Source organism: Callithrix jacchus, chromosome X, assembly GCF_049354715.1.
Source record: "Callithrix jacchus isolate 240 chromosome X, calJac240_pri, whole genome shotgun sequence".
NCBI lineage: Eukaryota > Metazoa > Chordata > Mammalia > Primates > Cebidae > Callithrix > Callithrix jacchus.
This window is the reverse complement of record NC_133524.1, coordinates 62,795,194-62,816,919: the sequence shown is the minus strand read 5'-3', so window position 1 is coordinate 62,816,919 and position 21,726 is coordinate 62,795,194. Positions and strand designations below refer to the sequence as shown.

At 42.4% G+C, this 21,726-nt stretch overlaps 1 protein-coding gene across 2 annotated transcripts in view; it reads right to left on the bottom strand.

Annotated features, from left to right (window-relative positions):
• Positions 1–21,726, bottom strand: part of MSN (moesin) — a 70,620-nt gene that overhangs the window by 5,578 nt on the left and 43,316 nt on the right. For both annotated transcript variants that reach the window (XM_035288976.3, XM_035288975.3), the window contains 7 exons: positions 18,225–18,308; positions 8,440–8,535; positions 6,971–7,245; positions 5,510–5,593; positions 4,656–4,802; positions 3,077–3,173; positions 944–1,107 (listed from right to left, as the gene is read on the bottom strand). In XM_035288976.3, coding sequence (XP_035144867.1) covers positions 944–1,107; positions 3,077–3,173; positions 4,656–4,802; positions 5,510–5,593; positions 6,971–7,245; positions 8,440–8,535; positions 18,225–18,287 — 926 coding nt within the window. In that variant the 5' untranslated portion in view covers positions 18,288–18,308. The remainder of the gene's footprint in view (positions 1–943; positions 1,108–3,076; positions 3,174–4,655; positions 4,803–5,509; positions 5,594–6,970; positions 7,246–8,439; positions 8,536–18,224; positions 18,309–21,726) is intronic.

The window sequence follows — 21,726 nt, the reverse complement described above, 5'->3', positions numbered from 1 at the left end:
AGGCTTGCTGCCTCTGGGTCTCTCAGCCCCACATTTCCAACACACTCAGAGATTGTGAGTTTGGGCCACCCTCCCTTAGCTCTATACCATTGTCTTTATATCATAGCCCCACATAGGGCGGTGTACACGGGGCTCTGTCAATGTTCCCGAGTGAGGAATCCTAGATCTCCCACAAACTCACTGGGTGTCCTTAGCTATGTCACTGCTTTGCTTTTGTTCCCCTATGTACAAAACGGTCCAATAAGATCTGCCCTATCTACCTTGTAGGGAGACAAGTTTTGGCTCCGTGCTGGAATGAAGTGCTTCAAGTCTAGTAATCTCTATGGCTAGGGCATCAATCCTAAGGTATAATTCTGCCTGACATAAAGCCCAGCTCTAGGCTTCTTTTTCCCAGAGTTTGTTACAAATCTGGAATAAGTATTTGCTTTTTCTTGCCCTAGCACCTCTTCCAGGAAATATTCTCCATTTGAGCCCTCAAAATACTTGACTTACCCTTCTTCCCATCCCTCTTCTGTATTTTTTTCTCTATAGCACTTCTTAACCATCTTATGTACCACATACTTTGCTTATTTATTATGTCTGTCTCCTCCCCACTAGAATGCTAGCTTCACAAAAGCAAAGATTTTTGGTCTTTTCTTATTCACTGCTCAATAAATATTTATTAAGTGAATGAGTGACAGGACCTTTGTACCTTGAGTTATGGTTATTTTGTTTTTCCTCTCTCTGCTATTAGACTGTGAGGTCCTACAGGGCAGGTTCCTGCCAGATCCAGCTCTGTAAAAGCTACCCCTCAAACTTGGTAAATTTTTTCTGAATAAATGTGAATATTGGTATCTAACCTCTCATATACGAAGTCCTAGGTTGGCCTCATGTCCTGACTTAGCACCTTTGAGAAGCTTTCTTGCTCTGGCCCCGGTCCCCCACATCAGTGTGCAGCACCTACCGCTCCATCTGCTTCTGGTGCTTCTCCTCCCGGGCCTGTGCCTTCATCTGTTGCACCTCAATGGTGTCAGGCTTGCGACGGCGCATGTATAGTTCATGGTTCCCCATGCACAAGGCCAAGATACGCTTGTTAATCCGCAGCCGGGGAGCATAGAAGATGAAGTCCTGGTGGGAAATTAGCAATCGGAAAGAATTTGAAGGGACAGGTGAAGGTGATCTTCTGCTTTCTGAAAAGCTAAATCCAAAAGCACTGGAAAGAATATTTAATCTTATCTCCTGCCCTACAGATGGGAAGACTAATAATCAGAGTGGTGAAGTGACTTGCCCAGGATCAGATAGCAGGCAGACCCAAGACTAGAAACCCAGGTTTCTTAACTCTGAAACCTGTGTTCTTCCCACTAAATCACAATTTATTTCTATCTTTTCTTATGAAAAGCATCCTAAATTAGTCTTAATCAAGTTGAAGGATGCAAACTTTCTCTGCTAATTAGGGAACATGCTGGGTCTCAGGTAACCTCTTTTGGAAGCCAAATGATCCCTGATTAATACATTGGTGGGTGCGGTATGGGTGGCTGGACGGTTTCTATAATCTCCTAAAAGCAAATCCTACACTCAGCCCCTTATATCCTTTTTGGAACAGGTAGGCTGCAAATACATATATAAACACATAAATCTGATCACTGCTTGTCCTGGTTGTTGTTTTTAAAGTGAGCCCTTGATCTCAGCTGGCATGGTTACTTAACTTTTCTGATAAAAGTTGAGCACAGAAGCAATAAAAGAAAACACACAAGAAAATCCAGTGTGTTTGAGTCTGTTACTACAAATATCTCTGGACCAAAGTCACCAGCTGATGGGCTGGCTATCGCATCTTCTGCCAATGACCACACATTGCTACTGTCTCTAGCTTGGGGTACAGTGGAGGGAGCACAGGCTCTCAAAGTCAAATAACCTAGGTATAAATCCCAGCTCTACCATTTTTAGTGGTGTGATCTTGGGCAAATCACTAGATCTCTCTAACCTCAGTTTTGTCAGCCATAAAATTAGTATGCTATTTACTAATTACTTGACCATGTTGCTGAGGGTTTGAGGAGACAATATGTGTTAAGTCCATAGCAGGAGTTCAGACACCTCAGGGCTAGAGAAGAATGGTTGAGCCTTCATTAAAAGTGTCAGGCTCAGCATGGTCATTGGGCCTTGTTAGACATGAGGTATCCCAGAAGAGGAGATCCTCAGCTCAGTTTTCCACCCTACCCACAATCACTAGCTGTCTGGTCTTGTCAGCTGCAGGCAACTAAGTGGGTAAGAAGTGTGGCAAGTGTGTTTGTTAGAGAAATGAGTGATCTTAAAGCACTTTCTTGGTCTTGGGTTGCTCTGGAGAAAAGTCTGAGAGGGCAGCAGTAAAGTTCTACCAAGAAGTTTGGAGGATAATCTTTGGATTTGGACTTCTCTGGCCAGAGCCCTTTCTCCACAATAAAAAAGAAATCAAAGGCTGGGGGCGGTGGCTCATGCCTGTAATCCCAGCACTTTGGGAGGCCAAGGTGAGCGGATCACCTGAGGTCAGGAGTTCAAGACCAGCCAGGCCAACAAAAAAGCCCTGTCTTTACTAAAACTACAAAAATCAGCCAGGCATGGTGGCACATGCCTGTAATCCTAGCTACTTGAGAGGCCGAGGTTGCAATGAGTCCAGATCATGCCACCACACCCCAGCCTGGGCGACAGAGCAATAGTCCATCTTAAAAAAAACAATCAAATATGTGAACAGTGTCCACTTTTGGGACTCAGGGGCTTGGAAATATGAGATGCATTCTGTTTCCACCCCAGAACCTCAATGCAGCAGAGACAATAGCTAAGAAGCAGTGCTTAAGACTGCCTGTGGCTCTCCCTCGTCCACAGTGAGGGAAACAGGCAGCAGAGTGGTAACAGGTACAGAATGTCTGCTGGCCATTTCTTGGCTTCAACATCCCCCTCCATTCCCAATCTCTATTCATGTTTCTTGTTCATGCACGTGCACACATGCGTGCGTGCACACACACACACACCCTTCAGAAAAGGAAGACAAAAATAGAATAGCATGATTGTTCATTATGCAGGCCTTGGCAAATACCAGTCTTGATCAGAAAGAGGAATCACTCACCGGGGCTTTTTTGTCAATGGGCTTGATGACAAATTTCTTATCATTGAAAGAGATGTTCCTGATTTCACTCCAGGGGAAGCCTATCTTGGGAGTCAGTCTGTAGAAATGGAAACCAATAACATCAGGACAAGGGCCAGACAAGAAGGACATAGAGTACTGGTGGCTTGCCCTCACTGTCACACCCAAGCCTCTGTGTTTCTATCTCTTTTTTTAAATATATAGAGATGAGGTCTTACTATGTTACCCAGGCTGGTCTTGAACTCTTGGGCTCAAGCAATCCTCCTGCCTCAGTCTCCCAAAGTGCTGGGATTACAGGCATGAGCCATTGAGCCTGGCCAAACAAACACTTCTCTCTGGGGGAGACAGACTCAGTGCCAGCTCAGCCAGTGTCATCACATGCCACCAGGCCAGTTGCCAGCACTGAGAGTTTACTAAAGGATCTCCTGATACAACTAACATATGATTCCTCATCTCAAGTTTGTTTTGTTATGTTTTTGTTTGAGGCACGGAACTTGTAACAGTTCCTCAAGGGAATCCCCAGCTCTATTTAACTGAGTCTCTTCTACCAAGCTTACAAAAGTTAGAGAGAAGGTAAATAATGAACTCCAAGATTCAGGAGTTATATGGAACAATAATCTATTGATCTCCATCCTCACCAAGAGCACATGAAGTGAAAAATATAGGCAAGTGAGATAAGACTACAGTGAGTGGATTATAGGTCAAACACATAATCATCATATGAGACCAATTACATATCCCAATAAAATAAACTAGGCCCGCGTGATCTGATAAAAACATAATGAATGTCTCATATGTAATTTTTTTTTTAGACAGAGTTTTGCTCCTGTTGTCCAGGCTGGAGTGCAATGGCACGATGTCGGCTCACTACAACTTCCGCCTCCTGGGTTCAAACAATTCTCCTGCCTCAGCCTCCTGAGTAACTGGGATTACAGGCAAGTGCCACCACGCTCGGTTAATTTTGTATTTTCAGTAGAGGCAGGGTTTCTCCATGTTGGTCAGGCTGGTCTCAAACTCCCGATCTCAGGTGATCTACCCTCCTCAGCCTCCCAAAGTGCTGGGATTACAGGTATGAGCCACCACACCCAGCCACATATATAATTTTAAGTTTTCTAGTAGCCATATGAAAATAAGTAAAAAGAAATAGATGTAATAAAATTATAGTAAGTTTAAATAACCTAATATATCTAAAATATTATCATTTGAACATGTAAATAAATATTTTTTAAAATATTGAGACATTTCACATTCTGTTTTTTACACTAAATCTTCAAAGTCCAGTGTGTAGTTTACACTTACAGCACATCTCAATTCAAAGTAGCCACACTTCAAGTGTTGAATAGCCCCCATGTGGCTGGTGACTATTATAGTTGACAGTGTGAGTCTAGTCAAGACAGGATTTAGAGGCCTAAGGGAAGTTGTGAAATCATCTGGGCTGGACTAAATTAGGTAGACAAAAGAACTGAGGTGAGACCCAAGAGGTATGGCCATGCTCCTTGGTGAAAGGTGAAACCTAGATGTAAAAGTGACCTAAACAAACTAAAAGAGATCTGAGATATACCTGTCATTCTGCTCATAGATGTTGAGACCCAGGGCATCCACCCCCAGCCACAGCTCTGAGCCTTTCTTGTTCTTGATGCTGAAATAGTTCACACCATACATCTCCAGATCTTGAGCAATCTTCAGATATTCCAGGACAGCATCCTCCCTAAATGACACAGAGTTGCGGGTCAAAAACGAAGCCTGGGAGTCAGACCCAGAGAGAGAAAGCCTGCTTGCGCTGTACTTCTGACAAGGATTTTGCTGTTAGGAGTGGGAAAGTGGATAAAAAGCAAGTAGATGATAGAGAACAGAGCACAACATGAGTTTTGCAAAGCAAAATCTCCTAGCAAAAACCTAGGGTCTATGCTCCCAAAGGGAATAAAGATGGACTGACCCTTGCTGGCCTCTGGCATGTTGGCTGCCATAGGAGCAATTTTCCTTCTCTCATTCATTATGACAGCCTCTTATACAGGTACATTTTTAGCAGGGCTCAGAGTGTAGTGATGGCAAAATGATATTTGTTCTGCAACTAGACAACCCTCAAAAATGCTTTGTCATGTTTAAGAGCTCCTTCCTCATTTCCTTCTGGTGAGGAGCGGGGTAGTCCTTGGTGGCCCAGCAGCTTCCTGGACATCCTGAGGTCCCCTCCATTTCTTGATAGTCAAAACTGTTTGGGCTACCAGTTACTACCATTCGACAAAACAAGCAAACAAAAAACAGCCCTGTAATGGTCCTAGTTTGACTTCTATTGTCCCTGTTTCCTCTTTCTCCCACATCCACCAATGTCCCTTGTCATCCGTCTCTTCTTCTCAGAATGCATTATCATTCTCCCTGTAAGGGAAGTGAGGCCCACCACTGCTGGGGCAAGCTTACCTGAGCATGCCGCGGTGTTCCTCATGCCACACCTGGATCCGCTCCTCCCACTGGTCCTTGTTGAGTTTGTGCTGTTCCAGGACTCTGGAAAGACAATAAGTGATGAGTAGTTAAAAACACAAAGCCCCTGTGCAGGAGAGAAGGGAAGCCCATTTAGCTTTCTACAGGTTTGATGCAAAGAGGATGCAGAGTCAACCAATTGAGATCACACTGGAAGTGGACTGAAATTATAGCAAGAATGTATAAAACTAGACATAAAGAATTGCCTGAAAGGTAAGAGAGCTACAACACTGGATGATCAAAAACAAAAGGAACATCTTCCTTTGTACCTTTATCCACAAAATTAAATGATGTGCTGTAGTCCCTAAGCATAGCAGTAATGTATCAGAAGTTTGTGCTGACTTTAGAGGCTAACAGTAGGGATGGACCTCATGGAGCCAGGTACACTCTCTCCTAGATCCTCTTGGGACAAACAGCTTATGTTTATAACAATAGTGCTCAGAGATGAAAGGATGGCCTTTGGCTACAGAGCAAAGAATTGAGTCTTGATGGCTTTGAGAAAAACCAACAGGTCCAACCTCCCAGACCTACCAGATTATAAAAAAGGTTTGCTTTAAACATGCCCTCTCAGATATCATAGCAATGACTCTGGTAGAGTCCCCAGGGTACAACCACTATCCCTAATATCTTACGCATGTTGTGCATATATACTATAGCTCCAATGGGACTGTGGCTCCCAGAATGAAGCAAAGCTTTTCCTTCTAATCCAAAAGACTATGGAAATGGCTATTGGGTATAGTAGGAAAAAAGTCAGTGTTAAAATATTAAGATGCTAAGGTTCCAGGTCTGGCTCTGGCTCTGCCTCAGATGAACTGCAGCAGATGTGGAAAGTCAGTGTGAGTACCTCTGCACCTCTATGTCCGCAGCTGGGAAATAAAGACAATACCTGCTTTGTTCATTTTGTGTGTTATTGTGATGCAAAAACAAAAATGAGTGTTTCAGAGCTTTCACCTTTGAAGTTTACAAAGCAAGAAAGCTCTGTACACTAGTTGTCAATATTAAAAGACTGAGTTCCCCTTGTCCCTGGTTTGTGTATTTCTCTCTCTCCCCTGTGAACTTCTCATATAAACTTTCTCAGTCAAAAGTACTGAGAAAACAGAACCAGGGAGAGGTGAAAGAAATTACTGAACCTCTGGTTCTATATAAGCACCTGCCTCCGGGGTAATAAAGTTCTGTAATCAGGTAGACAGAGGAGGGAAAAGGCTTTTTCTTTGGAAAGGCAGAAAAACAACAACAGAGTGTGACACTATATGCAAATGTTTCGTGAGCAGCATAACACAGTCTTCAGACAGACCTTAATGAAGAGGAACAGATCTGGCATGCCCTGTGGGACAGAAATTGGTCATCTGCGGGCTGCAGCCCCTTCTGGCCAAGGCAAAGGAGGGCAGAGAACCACCTCACCTCTGCGGTAGCAACTTGTCTCCGGCCAGGTAGCCAGACTTATGCACTTCCTTATTGAAGTCACCATACTTAGACTGGACGGCATACGAGGCCAACAGCACAGCAGTCTCAGGTGGGCAGTAAATATCATCATTGAGAATGCCCTCTTTCACTTGCAGAAAGAACAGGCGCTGAGTGATGTCCTGGATCAATTCCTCGGACACATCCTCAGGGTAGAACTTGGCACGGAACTTAAAGAGCAGGGGACTTTCCTTCCGCACATCCTGGGCAGTCACCTGGGAACAGTAAGGGTTATGAGATCTCAAAAAATAGGTTTTAAGGGTGATGGAGTAGCTATAGGTTGAGGAGAAACACTGAAAATCATCAATTTGCATAATCTTAAAGAGCTGGATGGGAACCCTCCTGGAAATTAAGAAAAACAATACATCACTTTCATTGGGGACTGAATTCCATGTCTGTAATCACTTTCAGTTGGGAATTTCTTCCTGAAATTACCTTAATACCAACTGATGATCACAAGTCTTCAAACCACTTTTATCTGACTATATCCAACTACCCCAAATTCTGAGGGTAGGCATAAGCTCTTCTTTTAAGCTCGTCTTATAAGTCTCCTCCAACTTCATAAATTAGCAAAGTAAGGACTAGGATGTATGACTGAGGCTTGAGAATTGGCTAGACAAGAGCACAAATTAGATCATCTTTTAAAGCCTGAAATGGACTACTAGATTGGCTCCACACTTGTCCAGAAAAAGACTCAACTCTAGGAAAATAAGACTCTACCAGCAGAAGGTGGGGTACCTACTCCTAGACATAATCAGAGAAGCAAACTTCAGGACAGTATGGAGACTTCTTAGGACAAGGCCAGCCAGTTTGTGGACACAAAGATGGAAGGCTACCAAGTTTCTGTGGAGATGCTGCTTGGAGTGGTGGAGAGCTTGCATGGACCCCATTTGGGGTACAGTTGAGGTAAAGATCAAGAAAGAGGGAAACATCTGTATGAGGTTCAGGCATCAGTTGACTGCTGGAGTAGGGGCAGCATAAGACTGTGAAATCTTTCAGTTTTTTTTTTCTAGTTCAAGAATCTGTGGCTCTTTTTAACAAATATCCTAAAGCCATTGAGTTGGAAGAGATGAACGGAATACCAATCCACTCTTGAGGAGCCACAAATGGATTTGATCCAAAACAAAATGAAGTTCAAGTTAGAGTTCCCAGTAGAAAGGGAAGAGTCTCTTCTTCTTTGAATGCTGACCATTCTCATTGTTAGAAGTCAAAATGGAGACAGAGCAAGAGCTTTGCTTTGGCTGAATCCTCTGTCTTTATTCTGATCCAGGTGGTCAGCAGACCACCCAGTCATGAACACAGTCCTAGGTATCCAGGATTTGCCAATTAGCACATGGTACCCTCCCAGGAAAGTTCTGGAAAAGAAAATAATTCTAAATCCAACAGAGGAATGAGGAATAAGCAGTTACCTTCTTATTGAGTTTCAGCCAGGTGGAGAACCCTTTAGTGTCCTGGTACTGCAGACCAAAGAACCAAACTTCCCTCAAGCCAATAGTTTTCACCACCTAGAAGAGAAAACCAAAACAACCAATCATTGATTGAATACCTCCCCGTGCAAGGCACAGAGTACACAAATTTTGAAGCCAATATGATCTCTGCTATTAAAGGGTTTAAGGTGCTCAGGGTCTGGCAAGAAAATACACTCAAGCAGCAATGAAGAACTGATGTTGGCACCTCTCTGCACAAAGTACTGCTGAGGTAGGAAAGGAATCATTACTTATGAGCACTGACACATACCAAGAACCCTACATCCATCATCTCCTTTAATTTTCACAATAGCCCTATGATAGACTTACAGTTAGGTCCATTTTATAGATAACAAAAATGAGGTTCAAAGACATAAAATAATTTGCCAAATGTTCAGGTTGTGAGTGACAGAATTAGGGTTCAAACCAGATCTGTTTGACCCCAAATCAATGCATATCCAGTAATTTCTGCCACCTCCTCCCTCCCTCTAAAATGTCGTGCCAGTTCCCACTTCCATGATGGATTAAAGACTGAAGGTGAAGATGGTTGGATTAACTCCTACATCTTGTTCTCTTGGGTTGCTCCCATATATTGTCCTTTATCCTTAGCAACTGGGGTTAATACCCACACCCTTCAGACTGAGTTCCATTTACAATACCCCAAATAAAGAATGTTTGAGAAGACAAAGTAGAGACTGTGAAGGATCCTGAAACCGTGGCGTGCCTGGGTTCTGAAAAGATTCTTTTCAACTCTGATAAGAGTCCAGTCATGATTACTCTTACACAGGTTTAGGGTGGAAATTAGGGTAGAAATAGGGTAAGTCTCTCAGTGTAGTAGCTGAGGCATCCCCTATTGTCCCGAGCCTCCTAGCTAAACAGTGGGCAGGAAAGGGAGGCTTGCCAAGAGAAGACAGATGAGCTCTGTTCTCTAGTCCCTGACATTAGCATGTTAATGGTCTGGCTGTCAGCTCAACCCCAGCATACCCACCACTGTCGATGGCAGCGGTGAAGCTGAGCCACATCCTAATGAGGTCAGACTGGTATTAAGCAGTCTTCTTTATTTTGTTTTTTAGGGGAAGGATGCAAGTGGAAGGTTAGGGTAAGTTGAGTAAAGAATCATAGAAATATACCTGGAGATGGAAGCAGGGAACAAGGACCCAGTGTTGCTGATGTCCTTCCTTTACGAGCAAATTAATATCTCCCTTCAAAACACACACACTCTCCCTCTCTCTCTCTCTCTCAAAGATACACATATACACACCAACACTGTATCTGCAAAGTTTCTATTATGCATCTAAAGTCAGGACCCACAGTCACACCCAGAGTTTACAATCAAGAGCTCAGAGGCCCCGAGGGAAAAAGTAGCTCATATTTACTAAGCACCAAAAATGTGTCAGGCACTGAACAGTAAACAACCCTGTGAGAGAGCAATTATACCCATATTATAGATGAGGAACTAAGGCTTAGAGAGGTAATGCATCTAAAATAACAAAATTACAGAGCCATATAGAACCCTGATGTGTCTGACTCTAAAGCTTATACCTTTTCTTCTCTAGCATACTATCTCCTAATGCCGAGTGCTCATATGAGCTTAGAACTCCTGGGCTTCTCAAGTGATTAATTGCCTTGTCTCTCTTTCGGCCCAAATATACTATCCAGATAATAAACTTTGATCACTTCTGCATCGAGATATTCTTCCTGGCATTCCCACTAGACCAAAGCAACAACCACTTTGGGGAGAAGCCATGTCCCCCAACTCATCAACCTTCATTGCTCAGCAGGTCACCCTTCCCTTTCGTAGCTTGGATCAATTATCAGAAAACCTGGGCAAAATGTTCACTTCTGTCTTCAATTAGCTATGTGATATTAAGGTAGCACATTTCCTCTCTGGGCCTCAGCTTCCTTATCTATCCAAAATGGGGGTATGGCTTCAATGATCTCTTTCTTCTCTTACGTTCTATCATTGTACTGATTACTGATTAAGTTACAAGGTTATTTTGCAAATGGTTAATAAAAACAATCCCATTTCACAACTACCTTTTGTTGATTTGGATAATTAGGAACATGTTTAGAAAAGATCAGTGGGGGTGGGAGGTAATGGGGAAAGTTCAAAAGCCTGACAGAATTCAATGGCCAGGTGAGTTCCTGACTCTAAGTCAATAGGCGGCAGGAACTGTCAGAAAGTTCCAGATGGAGAAATATGAATGTTTATGTTGAAATGTAATATTGGCTTTTTCCAGAGGATAGAGGTAGTGGGTGGTTGTGAATAGAAAATGTTTTTTAAAGCACCTCTTGTCTCATCCTAGATCCTAAATAGGGCCTAAGGCCTAATTAACAGTTCTAATCATTTTCCACAGGGTTGCAGAAGAATACTGTGTCCAGATGCAATTGATGGGAAGAGGCAATATCCAAGAAACACTGTAGCCGAGAGAGAGAGAGAGAGAGAGAGAGAGAGAGAGAGAGAGAGAGAGAGAGAAGACCCACTAAAGATGCTGAAGAGAAGCTGGACCATAAGGGCCAGGATATTAGGTCATGTGGGGGAGAACGGACTGGGAACAGAAGTAGCAGAGCAGTGCTATGGTTTGGATGTGGTTTGTCACCACCAAAACTCATGCTGATGCTTCATTGTAAGTGGCAGTGCTGGGAGGTTGAATCATTAAGAGGTGGTGTGTAATGAGAGGTGTTTCGGTTATGGGGACCCTGTCCCTGTGAATTACTTGACCTTTTGTTACATTATGAAGCAGCACAAAGGCCCTCACCAGAGGCTGAGCAGGTGCTAGTGCCATGCTCTTGGACTTTCCAGCCACCACAATTATGAGACAAATAAACCTCTTTTCTTTATAAAGTATGTAGCCCCAGGTCTTGTTGTAAGAACATAAAATGGTCTCAGGCAAGCAGCAACTGGGCTTTGCCTGTATTAACAGACTAATTGTAGAGGCTCAGAGACTCCAACACTGAAAGGAAGTGAGGTAGGCACAGACTATGCAGCCAGTCCCAGAATCCCAGGAGTGAGCCCCTTAGCCTCTTTTTGCAACACATTGTCTGTTTCACTATTGGGTGGGGGTAGGGTTGTGATAAGAGAAGGAGGATCATGGTGACTAAAGTATTTCTGAGATCCAGAGTAACTCTGAGAAGTTGGACAAAGTAAAACCTAAAGCAGTGTCAAAAAAACAAACAAACACAGAATTCAGGCTCAGTGGGGGGTTTTGATCTCTTTGAGCACTGTCTCTTCCTTTGTGAACATAAAGAAACCAGAAAGATAAATTTTCCACTTCCTTAAGCTCTAGGGCTTAAAGAGATGAGTAATACCTCTCAGCCTGCACTGAAGTCCCAAAGTGAGAAACTGAGGATATGGCAGGAAGGAAATATGGTCTGAAATCAGAGTTGAAACTGAAAAAGAACAAAGAACAAAAATGGATGACTCCTGACTCCAGGCTGCAAGGAAATCTCTAAGGCCCATGAGGGTGCTGTGAACCATTTTATCAGGCAACTCTAAACCCCTTTTCCAAGCCAAGTTTTTCTTGCTTTCAGCTTTGCTTCTAGTTGAGACCTCCATTCCAGAGGAAAGAGAAACCTTATTTTCAAGTGAGAGCTTAGCATCTAGCTTCCAGTTCCAGGAATAACCTCTGTGGCTCCAGTGACTAGGGTCCTTATCATTCCACTCCAAGAAATGGCTCTATCCCTGAGGAAAAAGAAAATTCTTTATTGGCTCCTTTTGACCTGACAGCCAGCTTATCTGATCTTAGCCAGTATTTCTCAAAGCTGCCATGGAAAAAATCCTGAAGCAGCAGAAAATAATGAATGGATATACCCAAAGGACACAGAGAGGCAGGGGGAGATAATAGGTAGATGGCTGAAAGCCAGCTATAATTTATTTGAAGCCTCAGGATTAGTCTTCATTATTTGTGTAAATTTTATATTCTACTCCATAAATAATGAATTTTTTTAAAATTATTACAAATAAAGTTAATGCTCTAGAATACTAGATCACATTCACCTCACAGCTTTGTGTCCCTCCTGGAACCTGCCACATACACCTAAAGAAACTAGGACTTCAGTTTTTAAGACACTAGCTTAAGAAACTGGAGGCTGTGTATTCTACTCAGCTCCATGACTGTGTAGAGTTACAGGATTCAAGCAACATAAACTGGAAAACTGAGGTCCAGTGAAAAGAAAAGATCTGCCTCTGAGTAAACTTTCATTAATTATCAGAAGCTTCTGGAAGTAAGAAAAAAAAACCCTTTACCTCCTTTTGGCATGTGAAGGAAACATATATCTGAGGTCTGTAGAGTGGAGGGGAGATCAGGTCAGCTTAGGAGCTCAGAGATTCTCTTCTTGAATCTCCCAGAGCATGACCAGGTGCAGTGGCCCATGCCTGTAATCCCAGTATTTTGAGAGGCTGAGGCAGGCAGATCCTTTGAGCGCAGGAGTTTAAGACCAGCCTAGGCAACATGGTGAGACCCCATTTCCACTAAAAATACAAAAAGATAGCTGGTGTGGGCACCTGTCGCCCAGATACTCAGGAGGCTGAAGTGAGAGGATCACTTGAGACTGGGGGTGGGGGCGGGGGGTGACGGTTGCAGTGAGATCACATGACTACACTCCAGCCTGGGTGACAAAGTGGACCCCGTCTCTCCCAAAAAGAAACACACACATACACACACACACCCCTAGAGGAGAATGAAGAAGTAATGCTGGAGTCACAAGAAAAGAACTGTGTGAGAAACAATGCAAAACTGCATCAATGCCCAAACACCTGAGGCCCTCGAGATACCATTACAGGTTTTGCAGCATCTATATGAGCCACCCACCTGAAAGCAAATCGTTGCACCACTGGAAAGCACCAAGATGGGCTACCACTATTGCTGTTTCTGTTATTTCACATTGCCTGTAGTCAAGTGCCCGCCTATTCTATAGCAGAGAACATACTCAGCTGAGGTTCTAAGATTCTTTCTATCTTTTTTTTTTAATAGGGTCTTGCTGTTACCCAAGATGGAGTGCAGTGGCACAATCACAGCTCACTGTAACCTTGAACTCCTGGACTCAAGTGATCCTCCAGCCTCCACCACTCAAGTAACTAGGACTACAGGCATGCACCACCATGCCCAGCTAGTTTTTAAGTTTTTGTAGGGATGGATTTTCACTATGTTGCCCAGGCTGGTCTCAAACTCCTAGCCTCAAGTGATCCTCTCACCTTGGCCTCACAAAGCACTGGGATTACAGGCATGAGCCAGCATGCCCAAACTAGCAAGGGTTCTAAGTTTTGGAAGCAGGTTAAGTGGAAGAAGGTTCCAGAGGACAGCTGACAAAAAGCACTGGGAAAGCTGGAAATGCTATGTGCCCTGGTTTAAGCCCCGGCTATACCACTTCCTAGCTATATGACCTTAAACAGATAATTTCACCTCTGTAAGCTTCAGTTCCTCATCTACAAGATGGAGGTCCTCCTACTATAATAATAGAGATTAGTTATTTCATAAAATAAAAAAAAGAAAAAGAAAAAAAAAGTTTGCTGTCCTCAATGAACAGTATTCAAGTCCTAAGTACTTCACTGAGCCAGAAAAATTCCTGACTTCATAGCTCCCTCATCTGAACTCTCAGGGCAATGCCACCTACTTATTTAGTCCTTAATAAGAATCACCAATATTAGAGTGCTTGGTATGCACCAGGCACTTTACTTATTTGGGGATTAAATCACAAAATCTCTGAGATTAGCATAATTATCATTTTACTAAGGAAAGGAAAGTCCTGAGAGGCTAAATGAGCCATCCAAGGTCACACAGCTAAGTAACAGGACAGAATTCAAACTCAAGGCTGATTCTAAAACCTATGCTTTATATACCACCCCATATGATCTGAGCCTCAATGCAGTTTATTTCGTTCCTTGTGTGTGGAGAGTTGCATGTTCCTTTCTATGCCTTTATAGGTAAGGAACTCCCAGTTCCTGAAGAACAGGGATGGTGTTTGACAGAGTAAACCTTCAGTCAATGTTGAATGAATCAGTGAACAGATGAATGAATTGATGCTTTGAGATTTCACCTCTATCTTTGGGCACTGCCTTAGTGGCACCTAGGTAATCAAAGACCAAAAGCTTTAGAAGTCCAAGCAAGTGAAAGAATCACTGTAGCAAACCATGTTCTCTCTCTCCTCTAGCTGAAAGCACACTCAAAAGAAGAGAGGTGAATGAGAGAAACTGTGAGCCCTACTTTCCTTTCCCACCAGGCCCTGGACCTCTTCATGCTATGGTATCCCATTGTTGCCTATTATTTATTGCTTGCGCCAAGGAGTACTCCCTCTCTGGTTGGCTTCCTATGTGGTCATCGGCCAAATGACTGCTGGGTTCTAGGATGGCTGTAGAGCTTTTGCCAATTCCACTCAAAGAGTCTAGCTCATTCCTCCCAGGCCAGGCTCCACCAGGAGGGCCTCCTTTAATGATGGGTCCCAAGGGCCAGACAGAACGGACTTCCTCCCTTATTCCTCATCAAGTTAGAGAGAGAAGAGCTCACATTCCCCAACTGCCTATGAACATATACATCTACTACATCTACTGATTCCTGGGCTGACCTGCCTTGGCTTCAAGAGGGCCAAATGCTCATTTCCTTGAGTTCAAATCTTTTTCCCTGTATTTTTTCACCTATGGGGTCCACTTCTGTCCCTCTGACCCACAGAACGTGACTGTCCCCTTCCTTCTTATGACAATCCTTCAGAGGTCTGAAGACAGAAAGCATATCTTCCTTGAGTATTCTCTAAGCTAAATACTCTCAATCATCCCAAACTGAGTAGTGCAGTGCAGGAAAAGTACAGTTTTGTGATCAGAGTTGTATTTCAAATTCTGTATCACAACTTACTAACTACATGACTAGGGTATGTTCTTTCACCTCACAGAGGCAGGATCATTGTGAGGATTAAAGCACCTAGCCAAGGATAGTCCATAGCATGTGCTCAACAAATAATTCTTCTCAAGATAACACTGATGGGAAGTCATAGACTTCTTGGTTTCCAAGTCTCTCAAAGGCTTTGTTTGGGAAGCAATAGCATTCAGAACTAACATACAAATCTGGCCAGGGTTCCCTAGTCTCTGGGCTTCCCTCAAAACCACACCCACAGCACACAAACCAAACCAACACCAACAAAACACTACCAGGCACTGAGGCTTTTTGAAGTTAATAAACCTCTTTGTTCAAGAATGTTTCTGCCCCAGGCTCCAAATCACGCCTTTCTCACCCTACACAGCCATCCCCCTGCAATGCAAATGTACAAAGCCCCAGTGTTGAGGGTAGGAGATAGCATCATCTGGTTTGGGAGGGGGAATGAGTAGAATCAGGGCTCTTGGAAGGAGTATAGGTAAATGTCAAAGGAGCCTCTGGCTCCCAGCTGGTCCATAAAATCTGCACTGACTGACCCCATCCCCCTCAAATAGCTGCTATCCAGAATGATACTGCTGTCTAAAGCAAAGGGCCCAAAAGCCTATGTGTTCTATGGATACCTCCCTCCTTTTGTCTTAGAGACAGAAAAAAGCCTGTCAAGGCATAGATGATCCCCCTAACAACTAGTCCTACCCCCTCACATATGCCAGCAGCTGGTCATACTCAAGTGATGCATTTCTCTCCTTTTTACAGAAAAGGATTGTCTGAATTCCCAATACTGGGAACGGAAATGGGAGAGAAAGAGATATAGAATACACAAATAAATGCTAGAGATAATTTTTTTGAGAGATAACAGATTTGAGAAACAACTTAGGCATTGCACAGATGAGAAACTGAGACCCAAAGAAAGGAAATGTTTGTATCACAGAGAGTTAGTGACAGACTCAGCCCTGGGGCCCAAGATTCATGACTTTCTATCCAGGCCCTTTTGATTTCACTAGGCTGTCCCTTTAAAAGTTCTCTAATATAACCTGCATGTGAAGGGAAAATGCAAAACACAATTATAATTAGAATGCATTTAGTCATTCCAGACTAGCACTGTAATCACTTGTGAGCTATGTGAATGCAAGTATATCACTTTAATTGTAATAAACTTGTATTTAAATATTCCTCAGACTAATTTGTAGTTTCAGAAATTAAGTAGCAATCATTATACTTTGCCATTCAAAGTAAAACAAACACAAAACAAACTCCAGAGAAGTAAGTTCCACGTAAACATAAAGTTAGATATTCTGAGGATCATTAAGCACATCTCCTGACTCTCTCAATTCTACATTATTTTTCTTTACTATTTTGTTTCTTTTCTTTTCTTTTTCTTCTAGAGAAAGAGTCTTGTTCTGTCACCTAGGCTGAAGCACAGTGGCACAATCATAACTCCCAGTAACCTCGAACTCCTGGGCTTGAGCAACCCTCCTGCCTCAAACTCCTGAGTAGCTGGGACTATAGGTGTGCACCACTATGCCAGGCTAATTTTTAAATTTTTTGTAGAGATAGGGTCTTGCTATGTTACCCAGGCTAGTCTCAAACCCCTGGGCTCAAGCGATCCTCTCATCTCAGTGTTAGGATTACAGGCATGAGCCACTACATCAGGCTAATTCCAGCTCAATTAATAATATAAGAAGCATCATAATATTAGAAAGGGATCTATCATTTACTACTTCTCTACTATATACTGGATGCTTTCTTCCCTATTTGTGTTTTCTTATCTTTCTCATCTATTTCTAATTTATCTTTTGGATTAGGCATCCTTATATGCCCCTATAATCAGTTTTTTGAGTAACAGGTAAGATAGAAAACATAATACACTCACAAAAATCCTGTGAGGTAAGTAATAGACTTTTTTTTTTTTGGATGGGGATACCAACCCACAGAGTTCAATAATTTCCCAAGGTCTAACTAGGAAAATGAGGATTTTGTGTCCTTATCTGTAAAATGTGTCAGTGCTAATTCATGCACTCACAGAGCTTTGTGGAAGTCAAATGCTTACCACAATACTTAGCATACAGTATTCATGGATGCCATGAAGATAACTGCTTACTCGCCATAGTGAAGAGGTCATTCTCATCTCCAAACCAAGGGGTATCCTTTCATTGTGAATCATTATTGTCAGAAAGTATGTACTGCATGTTGTAATAAAGAGATGGGAGCTACAGACACTTAAAGCATTCAAGGGAATGTGCCATCTCTGGCCAGACTTCTAGGAGTAAAAATGAGGCTCCCATTTACAGAGACTGGGACCTCACCAGACAGGCAATTATCCCATTTCTCCACCCGCCTCTGATGAGGTGGAGGTGTGAGTTACTGTCCAGAATGTTGAGGCTGCATGTCACCCTGATGGATTTTCCAAGTACTCTTGCTTCCCTTTCTTCTTTGCTCTCTGTGTCCTTCTACTGTGTGAGAACTTCCCCAGGGTTGGGAAGAGGACGAAAGAAAGGAGGCTGTGTTCAAATGAGTAATTCTATTCCTGTGAACACTCCTGATGGGTGAGAGAAAAGACAAGAGTAGAATGGAGACAGGGGTAGGAGAGGGCTAGAAATCTGAGGACAGCTTGGGGATGCCTTTTGAGTTCTTATTTACATAGAGTGGGAAAATTATTGTCTGTAGCTAATACAGATGAGAGTTAACATTTATTCAAAGTTAAACTTTGTCTCCTTTTATATTAAGGCTGGAATCAGCCTTCATTTTGACCTATCTTGGAGTGAACAGAAGGAGAGATTCTCTGACAAGAGGCAAAAAGCATGGATGGTCAGCATTGTGGTAGAAGCTACTGGGAGAAGGGGAGGAAGCTAGGAGTCTCCCTCTTACCTGGTCAAATAGCTGCTTGCCAGTGGTATTGGGCTGAATGGCAAACTCCAGCTCTGCATCCATGGTGGTCACACGCACACTGATCTAAGATGAGATCAAAGAAGGCAGGTTAGTCATCTGGCTCTGTGTTCAATAGAGCCTGGGGTAAGTGTCTCTGCTCATTCACAGAAGAGGGAACTAGGATGCTAAGAGCCAGAGCAACTTAGATATTGATGGAGAAGAGGGAAGAATATTGACCCAACACAACCCCTGCTCCCAAGCAGCTTATTGAAGACCAAACCATACAGCCATGAAGCAATACTTACCAAGGAGCAGACAAGAATGTAGGCCGTGCACAGTGCCTCATGTCTGTAATTCCAGAGCTTTGGGAGGTTGAGGTGGGTGGATTGCTTGAGGCCAGGAGCTCGAGATGAGACTGGGCAACATGGCAAAACCCCATCTCTACTAAAAATACAAAAATTAGCTGGGCATGGTGATGTGCACCTGTAATTCCAGCTATTTGGGAGGTTGGGACATAAGAATTGCTGGAACCCAGAAAGTAGAGGTTGCAGTGAGCCGAGATCGCACCACTGCACTCCAACCTGGGCAACAAAGTGAGACTTTGTCTCAAATTTTTTTAAGAAATGCATATCAGCCTACAACTAAGAGCAAGCAAATGATAACTGTACTTCTTCCAGGAAAGCCTCTCCATCTATACTAGCCAGTTTCAGCTCACAGGGTTCTCTTCTCACCTCTGATTTACAACCTGGATTATCTACAACACTGGTAAACAATTACATAGGCAAATTAATAGCAGGATAAAGAGCACTGGGTTCCACATGATAATCTGAAAAAAGGCACGAAAACTTTCAATAAAATCCAACACCCCTTCATGTTAAAAGTTCTCAGTTAACTAGGTATTGAAAGAAAATACCTCAAAATAATAAAAAAGCCATCTGACAAACCCACAGCCAACATCATACTGAATGGGCAAAAGCTGGAAGCATTCCCTTTTAAAACCAACACAAGACAAGAATGCCCTCTCTCACCACTCATGTTGATTATATTGGAAATCCTGGCCAGAGCAACCAGACAAGAGAGAGAAGAAATAAAGAGCAACCAAGCAGGAGGAGAGGAGGTCAAACTATCCCTGTTTCTAGATGGCATGATCCTATATCTAGAAAACCCAATAGTCTCAGCACAAAAGCTCCTTAATCTGATAAACAATTTCAGCAAAGTCTCAGTATACGAAAATCAACATACAAAAGTCACTAGCATTCGTGTATACCAACAACAGTCAAGCCAAGAGCCAAATCAGGGAGGCAATCCCATTCACAACTGTCACAAAAAGAGTAAGATGCCTAGGAATACAGCTAACTAGGGAGGTGAAAGATCTCTACAAGGAGGACTATAAGCAACTGCTCAAAGAAATAAGAGATTGACACAAACAAATGGAGAAACAGTCCACGCTCATGAATAGAAAGAATCAAAAAGTTTAAAATGGTGATACTGACCAAAGCAATTTATAGAATAGATTCCATGCTATTTCTATTAAACTACTAATGACATTCTTCACAGAACTAGAAAAAACTATTTGAAAATTCATGTGGAAATGAAAAAAAAAAACAGCTGGAATAACCAAGGCAATCCAAAGCAAGAAGAACAAAGCTGGAGGCATCATGCTAGCAATTTCAAATATTAAAGGCCTATGGTAACCAAAACAGCATTGTAGTGGTACAAAAACAGACACAGAGACCAATGGAGCAGAATAGAGAGCCCAGAAATAAAGCCGCACACCTACAACCATCTGATCTTTGACAAAGTCGACAAAAACAAGCAATGGAAAAAGGACTCCCTATTCAATCAATGGTGCTGGGATAACTGGCTAGCCATATGCAGAAGATTGAAACTGAACCCCATCCTTCTACCATATATAAAAATCAACTATAGATGGATTAAAGACTTAAATGTAAATGTCATGTAAAACTCAAAATTATAAAAATTCTCAAAGAAAACCTAGGCAATACCATTCTGGACATAGGAATGGACAAAGATTTCATGACAAAGACGCCAAAAGCAACTGCAACAAAAGCAAAAACAATAAAATGCCAAAAATAACTCCCTAGTTAGCTGTATTCCTTGGAATCTTATTATTTTTATGATTTATTAGAGAAATGGGATCTAACTAAACTAAAGAGCTTCTGAACAGCAAAAGAAACTATCAACAGAGTAAACAGGCAACCTACACAACAAGAGAAAATATTTGCAAACTATGCAATTTACAAAGGTCTAATATTTAGCATCTATAAGGAATTTTAACAAATTTACAAGAAAAAAACAAACAACCCCATTAAAATGTGTGCAAATGACATGAACAGATGCTTTCAAAAGAAGACACACATGTGGCCAAGCAGCATATTAAAAAAAAAATTAACATCATTAGAGAAATGCAAATCAAAACCACTATGAGATACCATCTCACACAAGTCAGAATGATTATTAAAAAGTTAAAAAAAAAAAAAAACAGGTGCTGGTGAGATTTCAAAGAAAAAGGAACGTTTATACACTGTTGGTGGGAGTGTAAATTAGTTCAACCATGGTAGAAAATAGTGTGGCAATTTCTCAAAGACCTGGAAACAAAACTACCATTCAACCCAGCAATTTCATTACTGGGTACATACCCAAAGGAATAGAAATCGTTCTATTATAAAGACACATGCATGCACATGTGCATTGCAGGACTATTCACAATAGCAATGACATGGAATCAACCTAAATGCCAATGAATGGTAGAATGGATAAAGAAAATGTATGATGCTATGCAGCAATAGAAAACAAGATCATGTTCTTTGCAGGAACATGAATGGAGCTGGAGGTCATCATCCTTAGCAAACTAATGCAGGAACAGAAAATCCAATGCCAGGCTGGGCACGGTGGCTCACACTTGTAATCCCAGCACTTTGGGAGGCCAAGGGGATGCACCTCTGAGGCCAGGAGTTCAAGACCAACCTGGACAATATAATGAAACCCCGTCTCTACTAAAAATACAGAAATTAGCCAGGCAAGGTGGTGCACACCTGTAATCCCAGCTACTTTGGTGGTTGAGGCATGAGAATTGCTTTAACCCGGGAGGAAGAGGTTGCAGAACACCCTGTGTTCTCATTTACAAGTGTGAGTTAAATGATGAGAACACATGGACACCTAGAAAGTAGAGGGTGGGAGGCAGCAAAGGATCAGGAAAAAACATTAATAACTAACAGGTACTAGGCTTAATACCTGGGTGATAAAATGATCTGTACAACAAAACCCCATCACCCAAGTTTACCTGAATGACAAACTTGCACATGTAGCCCTGAACTTAAAATAAAAATTGAAAACAAAGAAGAACACTGGATTCCAAGCCTCACATGTAACTGGTCAAATCTATAGCCTTGGATAACTCCTGTCCTTTTCCTGGGCCTTAGTTTCCCTCACCTATGCAAAGGCAGGAATGGGATGGAAGGCAGCCAATTAAACTAGGTAA